This window comes from Trematomus bernacchii, unplaced genomic scaffold (genome assembly GCF_902827165.1).
Source record: "Trematomus bernacchii unplaced genomic scaffold, fTreBer1.1, whole genome shotgun sequence".
Classification (NCBI taxonomy): Eukaryota; Metazoa; Chordata; class Actinopteri; order Perciformes; family Nototheniidae; genus Trematomus; species Trematomus bernacchii.
The window spans coordinates 3,678,440-3,706,083 of NW_022987899.1; the positions used below are offsets into that span (position 1 = coordinate 3,678,440).

The 27,644-nt window shown below is 40.9% G+C and overlaps 2 protein-coding genes across 4 annotated transcripts in view; one reads left to right on the forward strand and one right to left on the reverse strand.

Annotated features, from left to right (window-relative positions):
- The first annotated feature begins 6,941 nt into the window (after window positions 1-6,941).
- On the forward strand, window positions 6,942-9,696 carry ssr3 (signal sequence receptor, gamma). The gene is made up of 5 exons (XM_034114650.1): window positions 6,942-7,220; window positions 7,850-7,976; window positions 8,292-8,390; window positions 9,112-9,243; window positions 9,420-9,696. The coding sequence occupies exons 1-5, from the start codon at window positions 7,088-7,090 to the stop codon at window positions 9,484-9,486; spliced, it is 558 nt and encodes a 185-aa protein (XP_033970541.1). The 5' UTR covers window positions 6,942-7,087; the 3' UTR covers window positions 9,487-9,696.
- A 3,478-nt stretch (window positions 9,697-13,174) lies between these two features.
- Window positions 13,175-27,644, reverse strand: part of kcnab1a (potassium voltage-gated channel, shaker-related subfamily, beta member 1 a) — a 117,534-nt gene continuing 103,064 nt past the window's right edge. For 2 of the 3 annotated variants that reach the window (XM_034114552.1, XM_034114554.1), the window contains exons 4-14: window positions 26,016-26,095; window positions 24,021-24,065; window positions 22,225-22,269; window positions 21,019-21,062; window positions 20,652-20,738; window positions 19,068-19,153; window positions 16,368-16,488; window positions 15,909-16,003; window positions 14,752-14,872; window positions 14,384-14,472; window positions 13,175-13,658 (exon numbers count right to left, since the gene is read on the reverse strand). In XM_034114552.1, coding sequence (XP_033970443.1) covers window positions 13,569-13,658; window positions 14,384-14,472; window positions 14,752-14,872; window positions 15,909-16,003; window positions 16,368-16,488; window positions 19,068-19,153; window positions 20,652-20,738; window positions 21,019-21,062; window positions 22,225-22,269; window positions 24,021-24,065; window positions 26,016-26,095 — 903 coding nt within the window. In that variant the 3' untranslated portion in view covers window positions 13,175-13,568. Of the gene's footprint in view, window positions 13,659-14,383; window positions 14,473-14,751; window positions 14,873-15,908; window positions 16,004-16,367; window positions 16,489-19,067; window positions 19,185-20,637; window positions 20,739-21,018; window positions 21,063-22,224; window positions 22,270-24,020; window positions 24,066-26,015; window positions 26,096-27,644 lie in introns of all 3 variants that reach the window. The other variant, XM_034114553.1, reaches the window with a different exon arrangement.

Below are 27,644 nucleotides of genomic sequence, written 5' to 3' on the forward strand. Positions count from 1 at the left end.
AGGTCAATGTTGACTTATTTTAACTTACTAAGTCAACTAATATAATGGACTGAACTGAGCAACTAAAGTTATAAAAAAAAGAAAACTTGAAATCTAACTTATACATTTTGATTTGTTTAAATTCATTACATAAGTTAACCACGTGTTGAAGTTTGTTACTACCCGGCTTAGTCAAATACTCGATGCTGATTGGTCTAACATTCTTCGGTCCGTTCTTTTTTTAGTAAAAGACTGTTGCTATATGTCATTGGTTAATTTAGTACAAAGAGGTGTAATAAGCAGGATCATGTGCAGCAAGGCAGTTTTAACCCTACCTTAAATCTACTTTTGTGTGTGCTGGATGTGTTAATATAGAATATAACTTTTACACCGTTGTGTTTCCTCTGCAAACAAAAAGATGAAACTCATCTTGGTCACTAGGTTCACATGTCAAAAAAGTATTCCTTTAAACAAAATTGTAAATGTTTGTTCCTCCTAGATAGTTCTTATAAACATCTTCAAAGCAAGAATGTGGGTGTACGAATGTGTGTGTGTGTGTGTGTGTGTGTGTGTGTGTGTGTGTGTGTGTGTGTGTGTGAGAGAGGTGGGGGGTGGACTCCTACTATTCTGTTTGTGCTATGCCCAACACTTCCAGCGTCGTTGTTTATAGCTCTCCTCTGCTCTTTTCACACAGAATTGGTGAGAAAGACATTGCTTTTGGCAGGCACTGGGACAGCGACACACACACATACACACACACACACACGTACAAACACAATTGCACACATGCTGTGCTCCAAAAACCCACCGCAGTGACCTTTCAGATGCAGATGGAACAGCGGCTTCTCTCCGCTGCCAAAATGTCAACATCTTCTGCTCTCTCTCTCTGCGTCTGAGGAGAGCCAAGTTGGCAGCAGGTTAGCCTTCATGTCTCTGCACATTGGCTGAACACACACACACACACACACACATAAACACACTCAGACTAACACACACACAAACCCACAATGTCCTGTGCACAGCGTTCTCGTTATTACATTTGTCAAAGGATATCAATTCCCACGTAATTCACTCATCAGTCCTGCGAATAGACAGCCATGCCTACAGTGCACTGTGTCACATTAAAACAGAGCGGTACAATCTTATCTGTGTGTTTCTTTACGAGCAATCTGGAGGTTGTTGGATCGTTAGAATGAAGCTTTTGTTTTGGGACTGAGCCCTCCCTGAAGGGTCACCATAACTCTGCCAAAGGGAAGCTGAGCCGGTGTCATCGCAGTCTGGGTAGTTTAGGATCCCAGCGCCTGGGTCTAGCTGACCCGATAAGTAATGTTTATCTGAGCGCAGCTACACCTCCGCACCTACAGCGTGACTCCAACACCACCATAGTCTTCATCAGCGAGGAAGTTCAAACACAAACACACTGCAGACAGATAAATCAACTTCTAGTGTGAAGTGTTTGACCGGGCTACTTGAATAAAATCACTGAAATAAATTGAAAGAATATAGAGGTCAGTTATCTACACATAAGGTTACTTAAGATCTTCTCCCACACACTCCCCCGCCCCTGCCTCCATTGTGTCCTTTGTTTACTTCCTGAACATAGTGACATCACCATGTAACACTCACGCTGCTATTGGCTAGCGCTCCAACACGCTGTACGTGATCAGACATTTTACATTTTACCAATGAATAAATGGACTGGAGAAAATAGATCAATGTCCAATGATCTGTCCAATGATCTAACCACACACACACACACACACACACACACACACACACACACACACACACACACACACACACACACACACACACACACACACACACACACACACACACACACACACACACACACACACGACTTTTTAGGAATTTTTCAGAAATAGGCACTTTGAAGGTGTGTGTGTGTGTGTGTGTATAGCGACATGTGCATATTTTATAGCTAACATATTTTACCAACAATGAGGAAAGGGAATAGAAAAATAGATCAAAGTCTGCAGTTTGGTGTCTCTCTCTCTCTCTCTCTCTCTCTCTCTCTCTCACACACACACAGACACATTGGCTTGCATGCAAGTTCACGCCAAAGCGTGCAACCCTGAGGGTGAGGAAACTATTTATGGTGAAAGTGGGCAGAAAGTGTAAACACATGTCTGGCATCCTTTGAAAAGACAAATATTTCACTCCTTTTCCTCCCTTCATCTCTCTGAGGGACCCCCACCCCCCCTCCCTTCATCTCTCCCCCCTCCACCATCCACCTCTACCATATCGCATTCTCCTCCATGCCTTTTAGCCGAAGGGGGGGGACATAAATCACAGGACACGAAGGAGATAGAAGGGGAGAAGCACACGCAACCATTTGAGCAAATGTCTGAAAGGGAGAGGCATTATGGGGGAGGTGGAGGGGGGGGAGAGGCTGGGTGGAATACAATCCCTCCCTTAACGAAAGCAGGATATGACAGGGATGTCACCAGACTCTGAAACTGTCACATGGCGCCTCCAGTGCCGTCACACAGGTGCTTCTTCTGCCCTGATCCCTTCATCACCTGGACTCAAGGATATCATGTTTACGTCACGTCTGATATCACCATACTGCAATCTGAGGCCTGAGAGGTGAGGGGAAGGGAACAAAAAGATGAAAGCGGGAGTTTCTGTCCCCTACATGGGAAGTAACTTAGTACATTTACTCAAGTATTGTACTTAAAGAGGTCCTATTATTCTTTTTGTGGTTTTCCCTTCACTGTAGTGAGTTAAATTGGTCTTTTGGCATGTAAATGGTCTGCAAAGGCAAAAATCCCAAAGTTCCGGAACATGGTGACATCACTATGTAAGACTAATGCTGCGTTCACACCGGACGCGATGCGATGTTTGGGGGCGGCGCGATTACATGTAAAGTCAATGCAGAGACGCGGACAGACGCAAATTCGCTCCGACAGCAAGCATGAAGCGGTGGACGCGAATTCCGCGGCGCGATTGAGGCGATTGAAAGGGGCCCCGACAAATGCTCGAGTTACATTTTTTCAACTCGAGCGTCATATTCGCGTGACGCGGTAGCCAATCAGCGGTGAGGATCTCAGCCAGATCTTAGAGCGATGCGAATATTCGCATGGCGTCCGGTGTGAACGCAGCATTACACTTCTATTGCCTAGCGCTCCAACATATTGTACGTGATAGGCTGGAGGCGGGACATCTCTAAGCAGTTGACCAATCACAAAAGAGCCGGCCAGCTAACCAATCAGAGCAGACTGGGCTCTGGTTTCAGACAGAGGGTGAAAAGAGATGCTGCAGCATAGGCAGTATGAGAAAAATAAAGAGTTTTTTTAACATTAAAGCATGGAGACATGTCCCAGTAGAGACAATACAAATTCAAATATGAAGCTGAAAATGAGCAGAATACAGTATGTCCTCTTTAAGTTCAATTTGTACGTACTTCAATTTTCCATTTCTACACTGGATAAGTAGTTTTTATGACATTTAGTTTTCAGTTGTGTTGTGGATTGCTCTTTGGAAAGAACTTGAGTGACCAACACTTTTTAGAGGAAACGGATCTATAAATTCCTTCTATGAACTCATGCCACATTTCAGTGATAAAAGATTAATGTGATGAATGATTGTTGTTCCTCTTTTATCCATTAGAAGCAGAGGATGTTGTGTGACCGCACGCCTTCTCATTTGTACGTTTTTTGAATTATTTTGTAGTGGCCCGGGGCACTTCCTTAATATCAAACACTGTGGAGAATTGCTTCAGAAACCACTTGAAACTTCTCAAATCGAATAAGCCTGATTTCATCTAAATTAATGTCACACTCTCCTCGTCAGCCCTACTTTTCTCGTATGTCAGAAATCCTCCATTATATGAAGCTGCAGAAATATAAATAAATAACATTTGCTAAGAGATTCATGTTGATCTCATATCCTTAGAAAGCCTGAGGCACAATGGTGCTATCTTTACACAGCACTGTTACACACACACTCACACTCACACACACATACAGCACTGTGGCATGCAGATGCAAGAGGCCTCGCAGAGTTTAGCTGTGGGCGAGTGAGGGGAGATAACTCAGAAAGAATGTGTCACTATGATAGGTGATTTGTCATAAACGCTCCTCGGGGTACGATCACCATGAGCTAAAACATACCAGCACGGCCAGGCACGATGCCCGAAGGAGTGTGTGTGTGTGTGTGTGTGTGTGTGTGTGTGTGTGTGTGTGTGTTTCCCTGTTTGCAGTGGCTGGTCAGTAAGTGTGTTGGCTCCTGTGGTTTTGTCTGTTACCACCAAAGCCGAAGTAATCTGGCACAAACATAAGAATTTAAACATGAGGATAAGAGGGAGATAGAGGGAGGGAGGGGGAGATCACCAGCCCTGCCTGGCATTGTGTTGGCAGGCCTTTTGGCATCACCCCCAACCTCCCTCCCTCCCTCTTCGCCTCCTTCCTGCACCCCTGAAGTGCGCCGTTAATCCCTAAGCTCTATCCCCATTTAAAGACAGGGACATCACGCAAACCTGCCTGTCTGCATTGCATTCTTACACACACACACACACACAATCACGCACACCCAGTCACACACACTCTCCTGTAAACACGGAGAAAGAGAGAGAAGAGCTCAGCGGGGGGTTAAGCACTGTACAGCAGCAGCAGCAGCAGCAGCCAAAGTATCCGTCTGGTTTTTACGAACTTCTTAAATGTCTCCGGGGCCCGGCATGTGACAGGGTTGGAGGGCAAGATAAGGAGGAGAAAGGGGGGGACGTCTGCAGATGCTCGTGCTCTGCTAATGGGTTGTGCATCTGTAGCTGCATGGTCACACTCTCATGCACACCATGGACGGTGGCATGTTTGTCAGATGAGATGTGTGGAGGAGGAGTTTTAAATAGCATCCTGAATGGGTGCACTTAAAAAGCTGAGGTGTTTGGGCCTGTAGGGTGGATCTACTTACCTGTGTGTGAAGATAATATCAGTTGTGTTGCTTTTAAGTCATATTCTTATCCAATCAACCTTATAAAAGCCTCTCCAGTTAGTCCCAAACTCATTTTTCTCAATAACTAGATCAAATCTGTCGCTCCTGATGGATTTTCACCGCTCCACTCTTCCTAACTGATCTTTAAAAAACAAATACTTTTACTCTGGCTCGATACGGACTAGACGCACTATGAGGCCATGACCTCACTCTCCTTGATTGTTAGTAATCCTTTTTGATTTAAGACCTGCAGATTTACTCTCACACTCATTGCCAGTCCAGGAAGAGTGCATCAGCTGACATGTAGATGTTGACCTCTAGTGGGCTGAATGTGAACCATGCAAGTGCTTGAACACTACACTCTGCTGCAGTCACTCTAGTAGAAAAAGTATTCTTCACACCATCTTAATACAAGTTTTCATTTGGCAATGTATGAAAGAGTGATGCAGAGAGAGGCCTATTTGGTATCGAGTTGCCAAAGAGAAAGGCTGAGATGGAGATTTAAAGAGCTAGGACTATTCTTTTTTTTTTTTAAGTATCAGAGACGTACATTTGCTGATGTGGCTGTAATGGGATGGGAGGTGCTACAGTCATCATAATTCATCTAGAAGTAAGAGCTCTGTTGTGTATCTTTCTTTGTAGGATTGGAGATACGATTGAATAGAAGTCCAGTCTATGTTGTTGTTGTTTGTGTGTTTAGTTAGGATTGGAAGTATCATTTATGAAGTGTTTTTTTTTTGGAAGTGGGCAAGGGGCCATTGGTCCCCAGCACAATTTGGTGTCAAGGCTGGTGTGATCTCATGGCAAATTGACTGTATTTCTTGTTATTCTATTTAAAAAAAACTGCTTTAATGCACAAATTGATGGAACTGCGCTGCAAACACTCCTTATCTTGCTAAGACTTACCATGCCATATCTAGCCATACATTCTGACTGAACCCTTTTTGAGATTAATGTACGAAGCAAAAGCTGCTTGTGTAAAATGATGAAGCTTGTTTTTAGGAAACATTATTCTTATTTCAAGAATTGTCATTGGTTGCACGTATTTTGCAGTGTGACAGGATTACATTACCCTGGAATTGGATCTTTTATTATGAGCCTACTGCAACAAACAAAAATGACCGTTTGATTAACTCAATATTGGCCAAGTATGTGTAAGTCAACCTTCTCCCTATCCTTATTTCTTTTTTAGTTTGAGTTGTTTTACTTTGTACTCTTCTTGTACATACTTACATTTAACATGTTTGGTTATTAATGTTCTTGGACATCAGGTTCTATCATAATAACAACCAAGTGTGTAACTGTTCACCAAAATAAACACAATAATGGCAAAAAATAAGGGTTAGGACGCAAAAGACCCTTATTTAATAGTGATTGGTTAAAACAAAATACACTTAGCACCCTGTCCCTGCCCTCCACCGCCGTCCATCCCAGAGAATATTAAATGTTAAACATATCAGAGATGATTAAGCGAGCCACACACAGCAAAAATATACACTGGATAAGTAGTGTTTAGTTTTCAGCTGCAGTTAGCAGGAAAAAGCTGTGTTGTGGATTGCTCTCTTTCTTTGGAAAGAACTTGAGTGACCAACACTTTTTTAGAGGAAACGGATCTATAAATTCCTTCTATGAACTCATGCCACATTTCAGTGATAAAAGATTAATGTGATGAATGATTGTTGTTCCTCTTTTATCCATTAGAAGCAGAGGATGTTGTGTGACCACACGCCTGCTCAGTCAGACTGTGAATTATTTGTTATAGTGGCCCGGGGACTTGGAGACTTCCATAATATCCAACACTGTGGAACATTACTTCAGTGACCACGTTTATTTTTACTTTTCAAATCCAATAAGCCTGATTTAACCGTGGAAAGTGAGGAAATATCGTTTTTTGGGGGGGGAAACGTACCCTTTAGTCAGAGCCGTATATGGCGCTGCCTTTAGTGAGACGTCCAATCAGTTCCGGTTGTCTTCCGGTGGAGGGCAGCAGTGAGCGGAAGTGCCAGAATCAGAAACGAAGAAGAAGAAGAAGCAGGAGCCACGGTGTGTTTCCGGGTTTATGCTGACGCGTCCCTCTTCTCCTCACTCTCTACGTGTCAGTAGTCTCTTCTGTCCGGAGCTCAGCAGCAACACAGACCGGTGAATCCGCAGAAACATGGCTCCTAAAGGCAGCAGCAAGCAGCAGTCCGAGGAAGATCTTCTCCTCCAGGACTTCAGCAGAAACCTCTCCGCCAAATCCACCGCGCTGTTCTACGGAAACGCTCTCATCGTTTCTGCCATCCCCATCTGTGAGTATCAGGAGCTAACAGAAGCTAACAGGCTAACACTGACTCCCTGACAGAGTAGTCAAAAAATGATTAAATGATTATGTAATTATGCATAACATAAGTGAGTTATAACACCTCATATACTTTCATAGACAGAATAATACAGTAACACATGATACTCAGTATGATTGACTGTGATATGCTAATGCTAACTCTGATGTCAAGTTACTGTAGGTTTAAATGCAAGCAGTACACATACTCAAGTACACACTTGGGGTACGTGTACTTTACCAGAGCATTTTCATGTTATACTACTTTATACTTCTACGTCTTCGGAGCAAATGTTGTATTTTACATTCCACTACATTTATTTTACAGATGTATTTACTGATTACTTTATAAATTAGGATTTTGAATACTTCTTCCACCACTGGATGCAGGCTATCATTATAGTAATAAACAATATTGAAAGCTACTAGTCTTTGTAATTATGTGTTTTATTTTTGAAAAACAGGATCAACTTCCAACCTCAGAAGATAGTTAAGATAGGCAGGAGAACATCTGGATTATAACATGTATTTAACAAGCTTAATGCATATCTACTGGTTTGATCATGTCACTGTTATTGATCGACTCTTATCTTTCTTTAGGGCTGTTCTGGAGGATCTGGCACATGGACCTTGTCCAGTCTGCAGTTTTGTACGCTGTGATGACTCTGGTCAGCACCTACCTGGTGGCCTTCGCCTACAAGAACGTCAAGTTTGTTCTCAAGCACAAGTAAGAAGCATGAACACACTTTCCCCTCTGAAGCTTCTCTTTCCTGTCTGGTTTCTTTTAATTTGATCAAGTTATTTGAATAGGAGAACACTTTGAAACTAAGTTATAATCTGTTCATGATTACTGTCAATATATTTGTTAAATAAAAACCATATATTTTGTTTCATATGTTATTAGTTCATCTGCCTTTTTTAAAAGCCAATTTCTGTAAACAACTCTCATTGAATGGATTTTGGCCGGAGGATTTTTTTATTTTGAAGCTTGACAAATCTTTCACCCTTACTAAATATTCATATTTCTCTCTTCATCCTCCAGAGTTGCCCAGAAGCGAGAGGATGCCGTCTCCAAGGAGGTGACGAGGAAGTTGTCCGAGGCAGACAACCGCAAGATGTCCCGCAAGGAGAAAGACGAGAGGTGAGACATGCATCATCTTGTGAAGCCAAACCTCACACACACTGAGTTGTGCTGGACGTTTGACTCTTTGACTATTCAAAGTGTTTTCAAGGAGCTGCGCACAGCATGTAGTCTCGTGAAAAACATGAGCACTTTAATAAAACGTTATAACAGATTTAACTTCGTAGACATAGCCTCTCCACATGTTTAGTTCCTCTGATACAGATTTAAAGTCTATTGTTTTAGGCTGTTTCACAAGTCAATGAATTTAATGGACCCTCATACGGTTCATTTGGGCAGTTGTTAACGCAGTAATCGTACTCTGGGTCAGACATAACTAAAACAGTTCTGTACCCTCGTGCCATTAAATTGCAGTGAGAACAAAATCGAACCCTATTGTAGAAATTGAACCAAAACACATAATGGGCTGCATGCAGGGTATTTGTCAGGGTGGGTTAACATGAGTGGGAGAGGACAGACTAAATAAACTGGAGGAGAAGGTACTTTGCTCCATTTTGGATTTCTATTTACATTTTCCACCAGCAAATTTCTAACCAATAAGAAAGAGGCAAATTGACTTCCAGCCATGCTCCCTCTTACTCTGAGCACTGTCAAACTGAACCACATTAAATAAGAAACAAACCTTAAATGTCGCTTTGATTCACACTAGCCATATGGACTGGGGCTGACGGTACTTTTATTTTTACTTGACCGTGAACGTTTTTTTTCTTGTTTTTCCCAGGATCCTGTGGAAGAAGAACGAAGTCGCCGACTACGAGGCCACCACCTTCTCCATCTTCTACAACAACACCCTCTTCCTGTTGCTCGTCATCGTCGCCTCCTTCTTCCTGCTCAGGAACTTCAACCCCACCGTGTATCCTTTCAATCACTGTGTAATATCATAATTGCAGATTGGCAGTTTTAGTTCAACTGCGTTATAAGTCATCTAATGTTTGTTTGTTTGTATATATATATATATATAAGCTGGATTTAACATTTCATCATCACTCTGTCCATGATTGTTTTGACCTTAACTCCACATCTCTCCAGGAACTACATCCTGTCCATCAGTGCTTCCTCAGGACTGATCGCTCTGCTGTCCACTGGCTCCAAGTAAAGGAAGAACAAATCATGGAATAAAAGCTGGAGGGGTGGGATTGGGTTAGGAAGTGGGTATACAATATTTTGTTTTTCACTTAAGTTAGGAATGGGGTTTGAGGGACCGAAATATCACATTTCAACTTCATGAAATTCATGATCAAATGTCTGGAGGTGCTTCTCCAGGTCTGTTTTTTTTGTAACAAATAAAGACACCAGGTATACTTTCCTCTGTGTTAATCTCATATATGTGTGTGTATGCCATTCAAAACCATTTGAGGATATAAAGGGAACAGAATCCAAAACATATTTTACATATAGTGCTGTTTAAGTAAAAATATTTAGTGTCATTTTGGGTTGAGAGGTTCTTTTAATACGGTTTGAGACAAAAGTGAGACACTGCTGTTTCCATTGGCAATGCATTTATTTATAATCACACTTTCATATAGACTATTTACAGAGAAAACACTGTTCAGGAGAGAAACACTGATGGTTTGCAAGTCAGTTCAACATACAAATAATGTTAAGTCGTTCCCATCCGCAAGGTGCAGTTGTTCTTTGTTGTGTTAAAGTAGAAAATATAGCCATATATTGTTTAGATTTGTAGCTTAGTTCCATGTTGGCCTACATAGTAAAAATGTTTAACAAGTTATGATTTTCTAGAGCTGTAACAATTCAACTAATAAGCAGAAAAAATACCACATCAAAGGGATTCATTTAAAAAAAAAAAAAACACCATCAGAAATTGTTTCAAAAATGTTCTCGACACTGATCAATCAATAAGTTATCTTATTTGCTGCTTTACTATTTTTTCAGACAACACTGACCAATTTAGGAAAGTACCCTTACAATACCACTGTGTTAATGCATTACAATTCATTTGATTGGTAACGATATGAATTTGGTCTCCTAGGGGGGATATAACTGAAAGCTGTAACCTGACTGTTCCTATAAAATGTGTTGTTCTTAAATGACGGCCAGAATGGAGCAAAGTTAATGGTGTGCACTCAAAAAAAAAAACTGAAGGGTCAGACTGAGAAGACAAGGGTGCTAATTCCTGTTTTGTATACTTCATTTTAGGTACATTTCTTAAATATGTTTTATTTAGTACGTCGCCATGTAATAATCTTGATATAATCCCTTACATGTAAATTGTAGAATCAGCATACATATCGTTTTATTCTCTCTTTGTTTGCAGGACAGCATCCAAACACCATTTAACAACTTGCAATGAAAGACATCCCTGATTGTTCAAGGCACTCTTATCGGGTGGAGAAGTCTCCACACATGTACGGTCACTGGACAGAGGCAGCTTGTTGACTTGCAACAATTAAAAGTGCACATTAGTACAAATTACATATTTTACCACCAGAAGTTATGCCATGTTACCAATTATAGTGTTTATATATAGACCACATTTTAAAAAGTAGAGTCAAATAGGTATAAGTACAGCCGTAACTGCCTTTTCGGTGTCAGTAAATTGTGCCAGATTAAGTAAATTAGTAAAGTAAACTGTGAGCCAAACTCTGCTTTTTTATGCTTTTTTCCATATGCATCATTTCTGGTTAAAGTCAACATGGGGTGAAATGTCCTTTGATTATAATTTGAAGGGTGTTAGTGCTACAAGTCAACAAATGCACATCGAGGACAAGAAAAGTGACTCAACGGAAACTTGGTTAACATTTCTGCTCTCTGTGATGGCTTGTTTTCCAGATGAAAAAGAAATAGCGAGAAGAAGGCAACACGACCTGAGCCACCTGCTCAGAGATAAGGATGGTGCGCCTTCTTTAAATAATGCCACTGTTTGTACTGATTTCCTTGTCTGACAATGCAAGAAACAAAAAAAAACCTTTAATCCTTATAAATACTATAAATAATGTTCACAAACCAGGAAATGAATGCTGTGTAAAGTGAGGCTGGAGGAGGAAGGTATGAAGAGAACGCTGTCGCAGTAATCCTACTGAGGAGCAACAAAATAACTCTATTTACATCTTATTTATATATTATATATCATCCATACAGTACTGTGAAGTCCTCATCTGCACGGAGGCTTCTTCATGGTTTCGCTTATGATACAAGGTATGCATTTGTACACGTAAAACCCCCATAATTCGCTAAACAAAATGTCAAAATAAAGTTCTATGATTCATCTACTCGACAATAAATACTGTCATATCTTTTTTTGCCACATCCCCTATACGTCTTTTGTGCCATAAACAAGCGATATTTTGCCGTTATCATAACCAATATCAGTCAGGATGTAGTCATCCTTTTATTACATAGATGTATTATATTCCTTTTCTGCAGGGTTCATTCAGCAGTTCAGGTCACAGAAGAGGAGATACATGTCTCCGTAATGAAAGCAAACTGAGAGAAAAGTAGTCCACGTCTTTTGCAAAATAAATTGCGTAATTTCTCTCTTCTATAATCTACTGAAGCAGAGCAGCAGTTCATGGAAAAGACCACACGGGGGCGACATGCTTCACTCTCTCCCATAACACCAATGTCCCACAATCCTTTGCTTCACAGACAAGCCTGCAGCATTTCTGATCAAACTCCTTTCTCATGTGCTTGGTATAAAAGTAAACAGAGGCACACTGTCGCAGGAGGAACATGCACCTGCTGGTTAACAACACTCAGGATTTGCAGCCTATAACATATCTACTGAATACTATCTGTGCTATACTGAATACAGGACTGAGTACATTTGGTAGAAGGTCATTCAAGCCAGTAGTTTTGTTGAGGCCTCATCCAAAAAAGTCAAGAGCATTGTCATTGCTAAAGCTCATGAGAAAAACATTTTGTCTCACGACTCAAGCGCGCACCTCTGACACGAGAGGTGAACAGTATTGAGCTCGTATGGTAATGTTTCTGCTGCGCTGCATAACAATTGAATGAAAGCGCTGACTAACTGACCGGGGTGTTCATACATCTGAGGCTCCTTCATGTCTACTTTGCTAAGATACCTCTAATTTATAATAATGAGGTGCTTTTATTTATGTTTTCAGCTTGTGGTAGGGCGGTTTCTTAACTTAAATTAAATTACTTGTGGGTAGGAGAGGACGAGTAATTGGGAGGGTGTGTTTTGGAGAAGCAGCATATCATAAAAAAATGACTATCAAAGTGCTCTTGAACAAGGCACTATTACTTAATACTTAAAGGGGACCTATCATGCAAAATGCACTTTTGTACGTCTTTTATACATGAATATGTGTCCCCGGTGTTCCAGGGAACTCACCAAGTGTCAGAAAACACAACCCTCTCTATTTTCCTCCATACCCAAATCTCTAAAAAAGGGGCTGCAACGGATCTGATACAAACTGATCCAGATTTGAACACTGTCCTGACGTCAGGACGGTGGCGCTACGGCTATTGGGCCAACTCCACCAATCAGGAGGAGACAGCCACGGCCATTGCCGTTCGAAAGCGCTGGAGACGCTGTAGTACATATGCCAGGCCTGTAGATGGTGCTGTTGCTCACAGAATCAACCCTTGCAAAAACAGAGCTAACATTTTTCAAATTGAGCGAAATAAGGCATGGCTAAAATGCATGATCTGTTCGGTATTTTGAAAAAAAAAAAGTATAAATATTCCTTATATAGGTATGGTCCTACACTATATTATTCAAATATAGCATGATAGGTCCACTTTAACTCTTTCAATACTATACGGCCAAAATCCCAATTTGTAATACTTTATGGATCAAATCCCAACTGTACATGCCAATCACAAGTTATTGAGAGCTCTTCTGAGCGGAAAAATACATTTCTAAATGAATAAACTGAAGGGTAACGCTTGAAATAAATTAGCATTGGTAAGACTAAGCTCTGCATAGTTATTTTTGAATGGACAGGTGCTGAAAGGGTTTCTTGGGGAGTTTTGAGGCTGCAAAGAAGCTGAGGTTGTGAAGCGTCTCTTGGCTCAGCTGACCTGAGAGGATCTGAGCGGGACGAGGCTTCCAGTTCCAGCTGAAGTGGGCTGAAGTGGGCTGAAGTGGGCTAGAGCCGAGTCGGGCCCAAAGGAGAAAACTGTGAACATTGAACAGCGGTGGGTCCATGGTAACAGAATGATGACGTAGGTAGGAGAGGACGGGAGGCTGGTCTAAGAGCGGTAATCCTTCTTACTGTATGGCCTGTTGCCCAGGATGTGGTCGATTTCTGACACCACATGAGACGTCATCTTAGGAAGGACCTGCCAAACAGATAAAGAAGTTGTATTTAAAGAGGACATGTTATAACTATTTTCAGATTCATATTAGTATTTAGTTCCTCTACTACTGTGACATGTCTCCATTCTTTAATGTTCAAAAAGCTCTTTATTTTTCTCATACTGCCTGTGCTGCAGCACCTCTTTTCACCCTCTGTCTGAAACCAGAGCCCAGTCTGCTCTGATTGGTTAGCTGGCCGGCTCTGTTGTGATTGGTCTACCACTTAGAGATGCCCCGCCCTTAACCTATCACGTACACTGTGTTGGAATGCCAGCCAATAGAAGCGTGACTGTTCCATAGTGATGTCACTATGTTCCAGAAGTAAACAAAGGAGTCCAATGGAGGCGTTTCAGGCAGGGGGGTTGGAGTGTGTGGGAGAGAAACTCCCTTTGCAGACCATTTACATGCACTAAAACCTATATAACACACTACAGGAAAGGTAAGTAGGACTCCTTTAATATGCCTTAAAGGAAGGAATTGAGACATGCATTGAACCCTGGAGAGATTTGGATATGGGGAAGCGTATTGATCTATAAATCAATATTAGCTCGAGGGTAGTGGGAGATGCAGCTGAAAAAACTGTGTGTGTGTGTGTGTGTGTGTGTGTGTGTGTGTGTGTGTGTGTGTGTGTGTGTGTGTGTGTGTGTGTGTGTGTGTGTGTGTGTGTGTGTGTGTGTGTGTGTGTGTGTGTGTGTGTGTGTGTTCCCACCTGTATGGCTCCAAGGTTTTCAGTGAGCTGTTCAGGGCTGGATGTTCCCAGGAGAACTGAGCTCACCCCTTCATTTCTTAGACACCACGCTGCAGAGAGAGAGAAGATGATATTCACAAAGCGGCCACTTGATGGCGCACTGCTGCTTATTATTCATACCTAGTTACATTCATAAATGACTGGTTTTACAGAACAAAGTGATACATGCCATACAGGCTTGGGGAGCAACAAAACAACCTGTATTCCCTTACAGTTACATACAACAAGATGTGAACAGATTAATGGTACATTTTTAACAGTTGGGGATTACTAGAGAGATAACAATGTTATTAAAACATTCAGAAAGAGGGTATTGGCTGAAGTCTTACCCACAGCCAGCTGAGGCAGTGTGCACACCATCTTCTCTGCGATGTGGTTCAGCTCTTTCAGCTTGGCTTGTTGCTTCCTTCCATCTTCACTCACTATTTTCTCCTTCAACCACTGATACGACTGCAGGAGGACGGAGAGGAGAGACATGGGAGCGAAGAAGGAACAAAACAGACAAAGACACACAAAGCAGAGGATGGAGATAATGAAAGACAGAACGGGGTATTTTTGCCACTTTTGGACAGAGCAAGGCTAGCTGATTTAGGACAGGTTTACTTTGAGAGATAGTTTTAATTGAATATATAAGTATTAGAGAGGAACATTTTAAATTATTGTGTGTTGTTTTGAACAAAAATCTATGTCAATGTTGTCAAAATGCGTTTTTCTTAAAAAAATCTGCAATTTACTTTTGAATTAAGAAGAGTTATTTTTTCCGCTGCATTTGCAGATTGTTTACTGTTTATATAGCTGGTGTGGCTGATGAAGCTAGCATTAGCATGTAGCAAGTTAGGTTGAGGAGAATTGAGGAACGTTACTGAGCTGTCTGCACACCAGAGAGTGAAAAACAGCTCAAACTATTCCAGAAACACTGTCTGATGTAAGTAAGTAAGTAAAGTTTATTTATAAAGCGCTTTTCACAGACAAAGTCACAAAGTTCTTGACAAAACAATAAGACATCCACATCGGAGGCGTACAATGATCAATGAACCCACATGTTAAGAAGTCATAAAAGCACCAGAGCATTGTGGCTTTATCTGACAGCCCTGTATGTAGCAGGCAGAACAACTTAAACTTAAAGACTCAAGTTACCCAATGTGCCCGATATATCAATCAGTGTTGGGGCTCTCCAGGTTATAAAACACTCTGTACCAGGACTAGTATCATCTCAGTGAGCAGTGATTATCTATGAGGTCTGGGTAATACAAAACTTTAACAGCTTCAGCAAAAAAAATTAGATTTTTGAAGGACATTAAACTTTCATCATGAGTCCCAGGTCTCTAATTTGACTAGCCCTCCCTGATGTTGACACTACCTGAAGTAGATTTAAAAAGTCAATTATGTCCAGCTTTAAAGCTCTTATTTATTTCTAGTTTGGGAGCAGAGTAACCTTCACGTGAATGTGGAAAAACTTGGGATATAGTTCATTAAGCTTTCATACCTTCATGGAAGCCCTGGAAGTTTCAGGAATGCCATTTTCATATTTTCCTGTGATGATGCCGCACGCCAGCGGGGACCACGTCATCGCCCCGACTCCTGTCACCATGGAGAAAACCTCTATTAGTGATGCCGTCATTTTAAGTTACGTTGCTGTCGCTGCAGTTCCAGGTGTTGAAACGCAGGGTAACAAACTATTTTTTCTTATAGTTAGAGCAGGCTTAGGCTTGCCTCAAACATTATCCTGGACGCTTTTATTATATACATTCCCATGATCGTTATTTACCGTATAATTTGGATTGTCTACGTTGTAATTGTATTATATTATTTTGTGTCTGTCATTCATGTTTTGTTCATCTGTGCAGTCTGTAAAGCCCCCTCAGATAGATGTGTAATTTGTGATATTGTGCTATATAAATAAAACTTGAATAGATATGATTATACACACACACAGAATACTTGCCTATCTTGTGGTAAAGTTCAGGCAGTTGCACTTCTACCTTCTCCCTCTGGAAGAGATGATACTCTGCCTGCTCACACACCGGAGGGATCAGATTAAACTGTCGTGCCACCGAATACGCCTCCTACAGATTAAAAGAGGGAGAGATTTAATGAAAAGTACATTCTCACTGCAGAATTACACTGTTACGTAAACATTATGCCAATGCTTTTTTTCTACAGCGACTTACAATAAGTGCATTCAATCAAGAAGAAAAAGCAAGAATCCTGCGGGTACATAGCTTTCAATTAGCCAAACCATTGTTAGTGCTACTTTTCAAAGTGCTACATACAGAAAAATATCGCTTGGATAAAAGCGTCAGCCAAATGAAATGTAATGTAATATAATAATATTAATGTTTGCATTTAACCTTGCTGGTCTGAAGCATTTGCAAAAATCAGATACTAGGCGCAGACAATTACTTTAAGAGGTCCTATATTGGCTAGCGCTCCAACACATTGTACGTGATAGGCTAAAGGGCGGGACATCTCTAAGCGGTTGACCAATCACAACAGAGCCGGCCAGCTGACCAATCAGAGCAGACTGGGCTCTGGTTTCAGACAGAGGGTGAAAAGAGGTGCTGCAGCACAGGCAGTATGAGAAAAATAAAGAGCTTTTTGAACATTAAAGCATGGAGACATGTCACAGAAGAAATACAACATGTGAATAGTATGGGCTCTTTAATACTAAATACTTGTAATGGAAAGTAATCAGGTTACATTACTTTGATATTGTGATACTCAGATTAGGTTACTGGTTCTTTTTTTCCCCAGGTAACTAGTAATTGTATCAAAATACATTTGAGAGTGTTGGGTTAAACTCAGGGAAGAGATTAGGAAAGTGTTAATCAGCTTTTAGGAGCTTCGCATGGCACAAATTCAAATGCAGGGCTCACAGTAAGTAACCCAATCAATATTCCATATCACAGCTCTCCGAGGCATCATATTCAAATGTCCCTCTATAACATCTTATCTGCATTAGCATGTGTCCTTCAGGAGGAAACGCACATGAAGATGTCAACATTTCCCACACTCTTAGTTTGGAGGTGAAACACATCAGGGGAATATATTTAGCGCGACGCGAGGATAATGTGGGTGCAATCAGTCCACTTACAAATTACATGTTTCCCCTTGTTAAGGCTGTGTGTGTGTGTGTGTGTGTGTGTGTGTGTGTGTGTGTGTGTGTGTGTGTGTGTGTGTCTGTGTGTGTGTCTGTGTGTTCTGTACTGCTGCCTTGTCATGTACACTGAGGATCCGTGTTTACCCCCCGTCATTATTGATGCTATCTAAATTACACAGCTTTCATCTGGGCTCGTGTTCTACAAAGAGATCTGCTCCCTTTTTGTATCCGTGATCACAGAGAGAGGATGTCAACACATGGAGGGGGAGGAAGAGATCAGAGCGAGAGAGAAATCAGAGAGGAGAGAATGGGTGTTCGGGCCTTGAGTGTCACTTCAGGCACGAGTGCATTTCATAACTCTGCTGAGGCGTCATGTTTCTGTATTTGTTACTTGTTTCGAGAGTTGAAACAGGAGGTAGATTGTTTCTGACAGGAAGAAGAAACAAAGATGGATAACACCACCGGGCCGAGAATAACACGTTTGCTTTCCTCAAACCTTCACGCAGACCGATTTTCCATTTTCCTAGAGATTGAAGAGAAGGATTTAACTAGTCTCCTTTTAAAGGATCCACATTCTGCTCATTTCACATTCATATCAGTATTCTGTGTCTCTACTGTGACATGTCTCCATGCTTTAATGTTCAAAAAGCTCTCTATTTGTCTCATACTGCCTGTGCTGCAGCACCTCTTTTCACCCTCTGTCTGAAACCAGAGCCCCGTCTGCTCTGATTGATGAGCTGGCTGGCTCTGTTGTGATTGGCCAACCGTTTAGAGATGTCCCGCCCCTTAGCCTATCACGTACAATGTGTTGGAGCTCGAGCAGGGACGCGGGAAGTCAGTCAGAGTTGGGGGTGCGGCGTGCGGGTGCGGTGGGGGAGGGGGGGGGTGCTAGTGGAGCCTTGCAGCAGCGAAACTGTGGCGCGCGAAACTGTAGGTGCGCCGCGTTTGCGCTTCAGAGGAGGCTCCCTCCGCAAAATGAGGCTCCATCGCGAGGGGTCTGCGTGATCTGCGTGTAGGGAGGGGCGGCCCTTTATAATAACGTCATATTAAATGCAGTAATTTGGTCTTTAGCAACAGCTTGTGAGAGCAGTGCATTCATCGGTGTTCGTTTTAAAGCTGCCAGTTTGTTGACGGCCTGTGTGTTGATGGGACTTCTCATGCTCCCTAAATGTTTCCCCTGCCTTTCGCCAGTTGTTAAACCCTCCTTTCACAAAACTCCCATCCCTGATTTTGTCTGCAGTGACGAGCTTCTTTTCTATTGCAGAGCAACAGAAGAAGCACACCGCATTATCACTTTCTCTTATATAGTGAAGCTTTTTATAGACTGCTTACACTAAAATGCTAACTCAAAAATAGTAACTCAAAATAAAACTTTTGTATTGATTTGTTTAGTGAACTTTTTGGCGTTGCGGTTACAACTCTCCGCCAACAGATGGGGGTGCTGCAGCCCCCTCAGCACCCCCCCCTTCCCGCGTCCCTGAGCTCGAGCCAATAGAAGCACGAGTGTTACACAGTGATGTATGAGTGTAGCTCTGTGCTGCTCACCATGATCTCCATGGCCGTCCACCGAGACGTCCCCCAGTACATCGCCATGCCCTGGTTGATCACGTAAGTCATGGCCCGGACAATCTCTGCAGAGATACACACAGCAGTCAGTGACAATTTTATACAATATGATAATACTTTATTGTCAGATTCATTCTGAAATGTTTCTTGCATCACAGCAGCTCCATTTGCAACATCAACAAGGGACAAATAATTAGACAAGAAACAAGGAAACACGTTGAACATACTATAACCATCACTGAAGGCAATATGTTCAACACACTCTAACTTACATTTGACCTGGGAATGAAACTCTGTATTTAATTTAAGGATTGACTGGTGCACCAAAGAGTGCTTCAGTCTTATCTTATCAAATCGTGGGACCCTGTACCTTGGATTTGATGGAAACAATTCATATTCACTGTTCAGGACATAGTTAGGGTCAGAGATAATGATAATGTGTTGTTGTCGAAAACCATATCATTAGGAATCAATTTAAAAATGTTTTGCACTTAAAACATGTATTTGTCTGGGATTGTGGATCTATATTCAAAATAAGATATATTTAAGTAGTTTATTATGTATGTATACCCGTATATATGCATACCTAACCCTAACGCTAGGAAAGGTGGTAGTAGAAACCGTAATGTGTGTTTTGAAATAACAATGGACAAAAAATTCGTATGTATATTTGACGGATCACAAAATAAGTTTTCAAACTTTCCAAAAATATAACTCATAACTAGAAGTCTAATATACAGTATGAGCAAACAAACTCCTTCATCTTGTCTAAGTTCTGTAACGCACAGATGAAGTTAAATAAAACCTGCTGTCCTGCTGACGGCTCATCAGCGACACTTAGAACTCCAGCAAACACTAACAAGCTCTCACTCTGAAGCCCCTCAGATCCCACTCAGCCCGCTGCATTTTTAATGACGCAATTAGCTCCGACACTGCTGACTGTGCGCCAACAGCAGTCAGGGCCAACAAAAACTGGATTAGGACTGTCATTAAGGTTATTCATCATCGCCCGGCACTCTCTCCAATTACACCGCCATCCTTCACCGAGGCAGCGCTCTCTTATTTCACTAACCGGCTCCTGGCAGGAAGACAGACTTTGAGGGAATACAAGGTCAGAGAAACAATACAAATGTTTTCCCCTTTAAAATGTTAGAGGCGAAGGACAACCTGTAACACAGATGCCTCACTAAATACCATCCTGCCGAGGGAAATAACACAGCATTAAGCAGAGATACATCCCTCTCTCTGCTCGGCTGTCTTCCAGATACTCCACTCAAATTTAAATGCTACTTGCCAGAATTCATGGCCGATAAAACAAGAGAGAAAATAAAACCGAGTGTAAAACAACCAGACTTTAGGGGTGACGGATTACAAGTACCCAGAGTTACGTAATCAGGATACAAACATAGGTATCTGTATTCCCTTACAATTAGACTTTAAAAGTCAGATTACTGTTACATAATATATTTTTTAGGATTACAAACAGGATTAAAATGTTAGTAAAACTGAAAAGAGCAAGTTGTGTTTGTTGTAAGAGGATCAGATTTTGATTGGCAGACTCACCCTCCATGGGAGTATTACTGTCTGGGCGGTTGGCAAAAACTACATCCACGTACTCCAACTGCATCCTCTGTAGAGAGCCCTGCAGACCTGAGACACACAGGGGGAGAAAGAAAATACAAAATATAGAGGTATACAGTAAATAATAAAGATAATAAGGCGCAGTGCGGTGTAGGAAACGACATTTATTTAACGTTTGTTGGATTTGAACAATTCCAAAGATTTTATTTTGTAAATCTTTGCTTTTGTCTGTGCGTGTGTGTGTGTGTGTGTGTGTGTGTGTGTGTGTGTGTGTGTGTGTGTGTGTGTGTGTGTGTGTGTGTGTGTGTGTGTGTGTGTGTGTGTGTGTGTGTGTGTGTGTGTGTCTTACCTTCAATAATGTGTTTCCGGGACAGCCCTCTCTCTGTCTCTGCTCTGATGGGACAAAAACAAACCAACAGTAAGCTTCACTGTAAAAAACGTTTGATTCTTTAAATGTATTTATAATTATTATCATGATTTTTCTTTTAAAATGTAGGTCTCGTGTCATTGTTGCAAAGTATCCTACGTGTAAATAAATGAATAGACTGTAGGAGTCTTTTATTCTTCACAATACATGCTGCTATGTTTAAACTAGAAAAAAAGAAGCTTCTATACTATTTAAACTTTCTGCTACTAAATCAACTTTCAAACATCAGTCATACCTATATCTCTTTAAGCAGAATGAAAGTCATTGTAAGACACTTTTTGACCCCAGCTGGAGGGCCTGACATGAGAATGTGCATATCAAGCTTATATTATGTAAATGGTTCAGAGCACTTTAACCGTTACGCTTCAAAACTCTGGAGGAGGAGGAGAGAATCTTCCTCACAGGGATGAAGGTATAACTTCAGCCTTATCACCAGAGCCAGCTGCACAGGCTCCACCAAGGAGTGTGTGTGTGTGTGTGTGTGTGTGTGTGTGTGTGTGTGTGTGTGTGTGTGTGTGTGTGTGTGTGTGTGTGTCCTTTTGTATTGTAATGGTTACTGTACGTGATGTTGCTCGAAATAGAAAATGCTGAATGTTATAGAATAACAGAATATATAAATGGTGGCCGTTTATCCAGGGTAATAGTTCTTAGTACACTTAGTCTGCAAGGAGATTTCTTTCTGACTCATATCCAAAAGATCAAAAAGTCTTGAGGCATTCAAATAATTCACAGCGTCCAAATCGACATTGCATCCAGAGTCCACTACCGACTTGGTGAACATAATAATGATGTTAACATGTTATCCCGCTGACACAGTCAAACACTTTTATCAATGTACGCTTGAGTTTTCCCATACAAAATGATGCCCAAGTGGCTCTAAGTGGATGGACCTTTTTTTATTCAATTATTATTTTAATCGTATTTGTGAATGTTTTGATTAGTTTGTGACTGAGTTGTCTTAAATATGTAATTGGTTCTCAGGTCTCTCTTGTGTTTCAGATCTTGATCTCAATGAGACCTCCTCAAACAATCATACAAACAAACGGTCAATGTGCAAGAGAAACCAGAACATGTAATTTCTACAGTCTTCAGGTATCTAAATGACAGCTCAGAGAGTTTCTGACTTACTTTCCTCCCCAGTAGAGTTTAGTCGTGATGACCAAGCTGGATCGCCTGAGAGAGTGCGGAGACGGATACAGAAAGACAGAAGAAGAGAAGCAGCAGAATGAGTGATACATCAAGCATTGTGCTTACTCAGTGTAATCTTATATCGTCCTTGCCAGCACATCTTATGTGTTAACCTCCTGCAGTGCTGATCCTGCTCTCTGCTGAGTTTAGTTAAAACCAAAATCAGCTGTTCCCACGTTGTCAATGAGGTGAATGAATTTGAAGTCTAAAGCAAGAAGCCAGAAGGGGAGACAAAGATTCACAGTGTAGACATTTATAAGAGTTGACCTGAGACTCAATGTAATTAATCTGTAAGTGTGCTATTAAAGGTAGGGTAGGTAAGAATGGAGAAACCAGCTCGAGTGCGCTAGAATTTGAAAGTACGCAGCCGAAAAAATCTGCCCCTTCCTTCAGACTTCCTTACAGAGGCCCTCCTCCAACACACACGAACGCGCACATGACCAATGAGGGCACGAGATAAGTTTGTGCATGAGATGGAAGGCTGACAGGCAGGTAGGCCATCCAGTTATTTTAGCCGGGCCGGCTCAGATGATTGGTCGTGCTTTTTACAGTTCTACGGCTTACACAGATGACATTTTTTAATGTATTTATTGTCGAAGCATTTAATGTATTCATTGCTATCAGGATGTTAAGAGCATTCCATGGAATATAACAAAAAGTGTTTCTGAAGTGAATTACCTACCCCACCTTTAAGCCAGGGAATGTTAGCCATTTAGCTAACTAGCGAACGTTAGCTATCTATGTAACAATCTGGCTGGTGAATGCTATCTATCTATCTATCTATCTATCTTTCTAACTGGCCAGCAAAGCTAACGTTTGTTATCTTCCTAAATAGTTAGCTAGGTTACATTAGCTATCCATCGAACAAGCTAGCTAGCGAATGTCTGTTATAGCTCAATGTACCATTATCTCTCGTAATTTAAATTATAATTATTTTTTAACACCCTATGGTTGGACTTGCTGTGTCTACAGTTTAGGCGGTGAGAGTCGTTCTAAAAACATTTTATAATTGACATGTGCTTTGTTTAAGCCGACCAGCCGCTCTTTAGCAACTCCAAACAGCTGTAAACATTGGAGTTAATTCTCAAATATGCGTTATTTGAATAAACTATTCACATATTTTGTAATCTAAATGGTTAGTTTCTTGCCAGAAGAAGTGTTAACACTTGTTCAAAGTTTCTTTGGCAAGTAATAGCACTTGCATTCTAACTGTAATATCAACACGTAACAAAGCAATGGGGAAGCGCCATAGAGCCAGCGCAGCATAAGATGAATCAGACTAAGAAGTGTGAAAGCAGCTGCTTCACACGGACATGCTGAGGATTCATTAAGATCTTCCTATTTCTATGAGTTACTTCCTTTGATGTTACTGTAAGTCTGTCTTCCTCGTTTCCTACTGAGTCGATCAATAACAAAAAAGAAAGACTGAGCATGTTTAAATAACTCCATAAAAGGAATATTTGAGATTGAGGTTGAAACTGAAAATGCCTACAGACATATTTGTATACTTTTTAATGCTGCTGTACTGTGATGCAATATGTCTGTGTGTGTAGAAATACACAATTACTGTAAATACAGAATGCAGTCTTTTAAAGAAATGAAAATAAAACTCAAACAATTTTTTCGTTGCCTCCACCATCTGACACATCGTCCTTGTCCATATATGAAAATAATTTAATATTTCTCTCTCACAACTAGAGTGATGAAGCCATTACACACATTTATGTCGTCATTACCTCCAGCATTTCTTCTTGAGGATGTTTCCTAGTATGACTTCGGCCCTGCAAGGCAACATAAATGATGTGGCGTTATTAAAATGTAGTCGTAGATACACTCCATCCACAATATCGACCATGCAATTCATCGCTTTCAAACTAAACAACCCCCTGTGCATTATAAAAATATGACAAACCATTTTGTCCATAAATAGACAAATATATGGTGCATTAAAAGAAACATTTTTATCAAAAGTGCAGCATTTGTTTCACAGATTTGTCTTCTTTTTGATGTATTTTCGTAAAGCTGAAGCACTCCTGATGATACATTTTAGAAACATCGAAACTCCACTGACACTACAATTAAAGTTTTGTTTTAACAAAATATCTACGCCGGGATCCTGAGTCGTGGCTGATCCTGTTGCTGTGGTCCTGAGTCCTGGATCCTGTGTCCTGGATCCTCTATCCTGAGTTCTGGATTTGAGTCCTGGACTTCGAGTCGTGGCTGAACCTGTCTCTGCGGTCCTGCCTGACTCTCATCATACTACTTCCCTGATGGCTCCCACAGGATTGTTGACATCCTCGTGGATTCATCTTCTTATTATAGACACATGCATTTCCAAACATTTGGTCTACCTATGCTGTAAAATGTATTATCTCTTCGATTTACACACGGCATCTATTGCACGTCTGTCCGTCCTGGGAGAGGGATCCCTCCTCTGTTGCTCTCCCTGAGGTTTCTCCCATGTTTCCCTTTAAACTGTGGGGTTTCTCTCTGGAAGTGTTTCCTTGTACGATGTGAGGGTCTAAGGACAGAGGGTGTCGTATTGTCATACTGATATTCTGTACAAACTGTGAAGTCCACTGAGACAAATGTAACATTTGTGATATTGGGCTATATAAATAAACATTGATTGATTGATTTTGTCACTGTGCTTTTTATAAATGTATTCTTTTGAATGCTTAGAAAATAATGAAAAAACCGTCTCATTTGTCCTGACAGAGGCAGGAAAGGTGTTTTGCAGGTTTATCCTCATGTTTGCATCAGACTCAGTCATGAGACTTCAATAAATAAAACATAATAAATATCTGATTCTGCTAATTAGTTTCAAACGTAAGCCTTGCAGAGCTGCAATGCACTTTGTTCTTACATACAAATCTAAATACATTCCTTCAATCATACAGATGAATTTAACATTTGGTATTATAATTTTGTATCATATTCAAATAATATCCAAAGGCACAGGCTCAGGTTTCTTCAAGCAAAGAGCCAAAATATTCAAATCTAATTACTCCACATAAAACCAGCTGTGATCCTCTATTAAGTTATTTATCTATCCAGACAAAGTATATAGGGCAGGGCATGTGAAAATACTTGTTGTAGAGTCATGAATAACAGCATATTGCATAACACTCCAGACCTGCTGGCTGTTTTTCGGTATAAATGAGTAAAACAAATGATATTCTCTGCACGTATGAAAGCTTCCAGCTAAACATAAATAAAAAACCTTGCTGAAGCTACACACTTCTGCACCTGATCACAGCCAAAGGTCGTTAGAGGCAGCGGTGGAAGAAGTACATATTTCACTAAATTACAAGTAACACTGCTGCTTTTATAATAAAGTACAAAAGTGTTGGCATCAAAATATACTTAAAGTACCAAAAGTAAAATGACTCTTTATGTGTAAAGGCCCATTTCAGAAAGAAAAATATATGAAAAATGTGTGCATTAATGTGTTCATCTCAGCTGGTAAAGATGGAACTACTTTTAATGACTTTGCTTGATATCTGATATGTCAATGTTTATTTATTATTTGATTTATATTTTGTATTAGTTAATCATCTGAATCTGTAAACGCTGTCAGATTAATTTAGTGAAGTAAAATGTGCATGATAGGCTTCCAAAATGTAGTGGATTAGACGTATAAAGTCGCATAACATCAAAATACTGAAGTAGAAGTACCTCAAAATGAGTAAATGCACTTTCCAACAGGGTTTTGAGGCGAGTTCACGTACCTGCCGCCTGCGTACACCTCAGCCGTGTCGAACAGGTTGACTCCGCTCTCGTAGGCGATGGTCATCAGCTGCTCTGCAACCTGCATGAGGAAAACATCCATTAAAGAGCTGTAGCATTGTTGCATATTAATATCTTAAGTATAAATATGTATGTCTTTCCACAGCTTGAGTGTCCAAGGTTTACAAAAAGGTGGCACACCATTAAACCAAAGCAGCTTCATATTTTATTCAAATGTCGTTGCTAAACATTTCAGCCTGAGGCCTCCCTCAAGCGTGAATATTGCTCAACTGTAAATCACATATAAACACACAAGAGCATCAACGCAGTGACTTTATTCAATACAGCAGACCTCACCAACTCTCAAATGCAAAAAAAGTATACATTTGACAGAGGCCAGAGAGATCTCATAATGCATAACCAGGAATACAAACACTGCATCATTCATCAACAAATGAATAAAACACAATTTTTTAAAAATGATTTCAAAACTAGGATTAGGAGTGTTGTGTCCTCTTTAACTAATACTTGTATCATTTCTGGAAATCTCAAGAAAAAGATTGGAGATGGGAGCCAATGATTTTGGGTGTTTACTTGCAAGAAAAAGGCACATCATCCAATACTATCTCGTTACTGTATATACAGTAGTAGAGTATAGAATGTGAATATATGTCTTATATCTTGTATTGAGTGGTATAGACATTGTGCAGATTTCAGTTTAGCGCTTACTTGATAACAGTTTCTTTGGCAAGTAAAGGTTGATAAAGCTTGTGATGCTTTGCAAAGTAATAGCAACTATACACTCTTACAGGAAGTACCACAGACAATGTGGAAACCCATTAGAGCAGGCGAAGCATGAGCAGTGCTGAAGTCATGTCAGATGTCAAAATCAAACAGACATGAGAACAAAGGCTGCACAACAGTGTCCAGTTTCAAATGTGCTGTATGTGTGAGAACACTGCAGCATCGCACTCAACTCGGATCCTCAAACTGAGCTTGTACTGTAAATCTGTTGAAGTGCAGACTCTTTTAGAAAGTGGGATCACATTTAGCCAATGTGTCTGTGAAAATCACTCCATGGCTATGGTGTCCAGTCACTCCATGGCTATGGTGTCCAGTCACTCCATGGCTATAGTGTCCAGTCACTCCATGGCTATGGTGTCCAGCCATTCCTCTGTAGTGAATGTGTGTGAGTGTGTGTGGCATATGTGCAGATATCCCTCCACATTTTTGCAGCCTATAAATCATCAGACCGAGATCCAATTTCCCTGTGGGGAGTTTCATAACACTGGAACTTTAAGTGAATTCCCTGTAATCTCTCTGTGGATTTATGCTCATGTGTGCATGAAATCTGTTTGTCTGCCTCTGTGTGGGAGCCTGGAAGTGAATGTGCTGTGCGTGCGTGCGTGCGTGCGTGCGTGCGTGCGTGCGTGCGTGCGTGCGTGCGTGCGTGCGTGCGTGCGTGCGTGCGTGCGTGCTTTTGTGAAAGGCTGCAGACAGCAGAGGTGTTGTTTCTAGAAAAAGTTGATTGTCTCTCCTCTGAGAATCTGTCTCTCTCTGCAAACAGCACAGCAGTCCAATCTGATAATGATACAATAATAATAAACTTTATTTAATCAGATACTATAAAA

What these genes read in the sequence shown, in the direction of transcription:
- ssr3 (XM_034114650.1), top strand. Translation starts at nt 7,088, where the DNA reads ATGGCTCCTAAAGGCAGCAGCAAGCAGCAGTCCGAGGAAGATCTTCTC. An exon ending in AAGTTTGTTCTCAAGCACAA is followed by an intron (nt 7,977 to 8,291) that starts GTAAGAAGCATG and finishes TTCATCCTCCAG; the next exon opens with AGTTGCCCAGAAGCGAGAGG. An exon ending in AGGAACTTCAACCCCACCGT is followed by an intron (nt 9,244 to 9,419) that starts GTATCCTTTCAA and finishes ACATCTCTCCAG; the next exon opens with GAACTACATCCTGTCCATCA.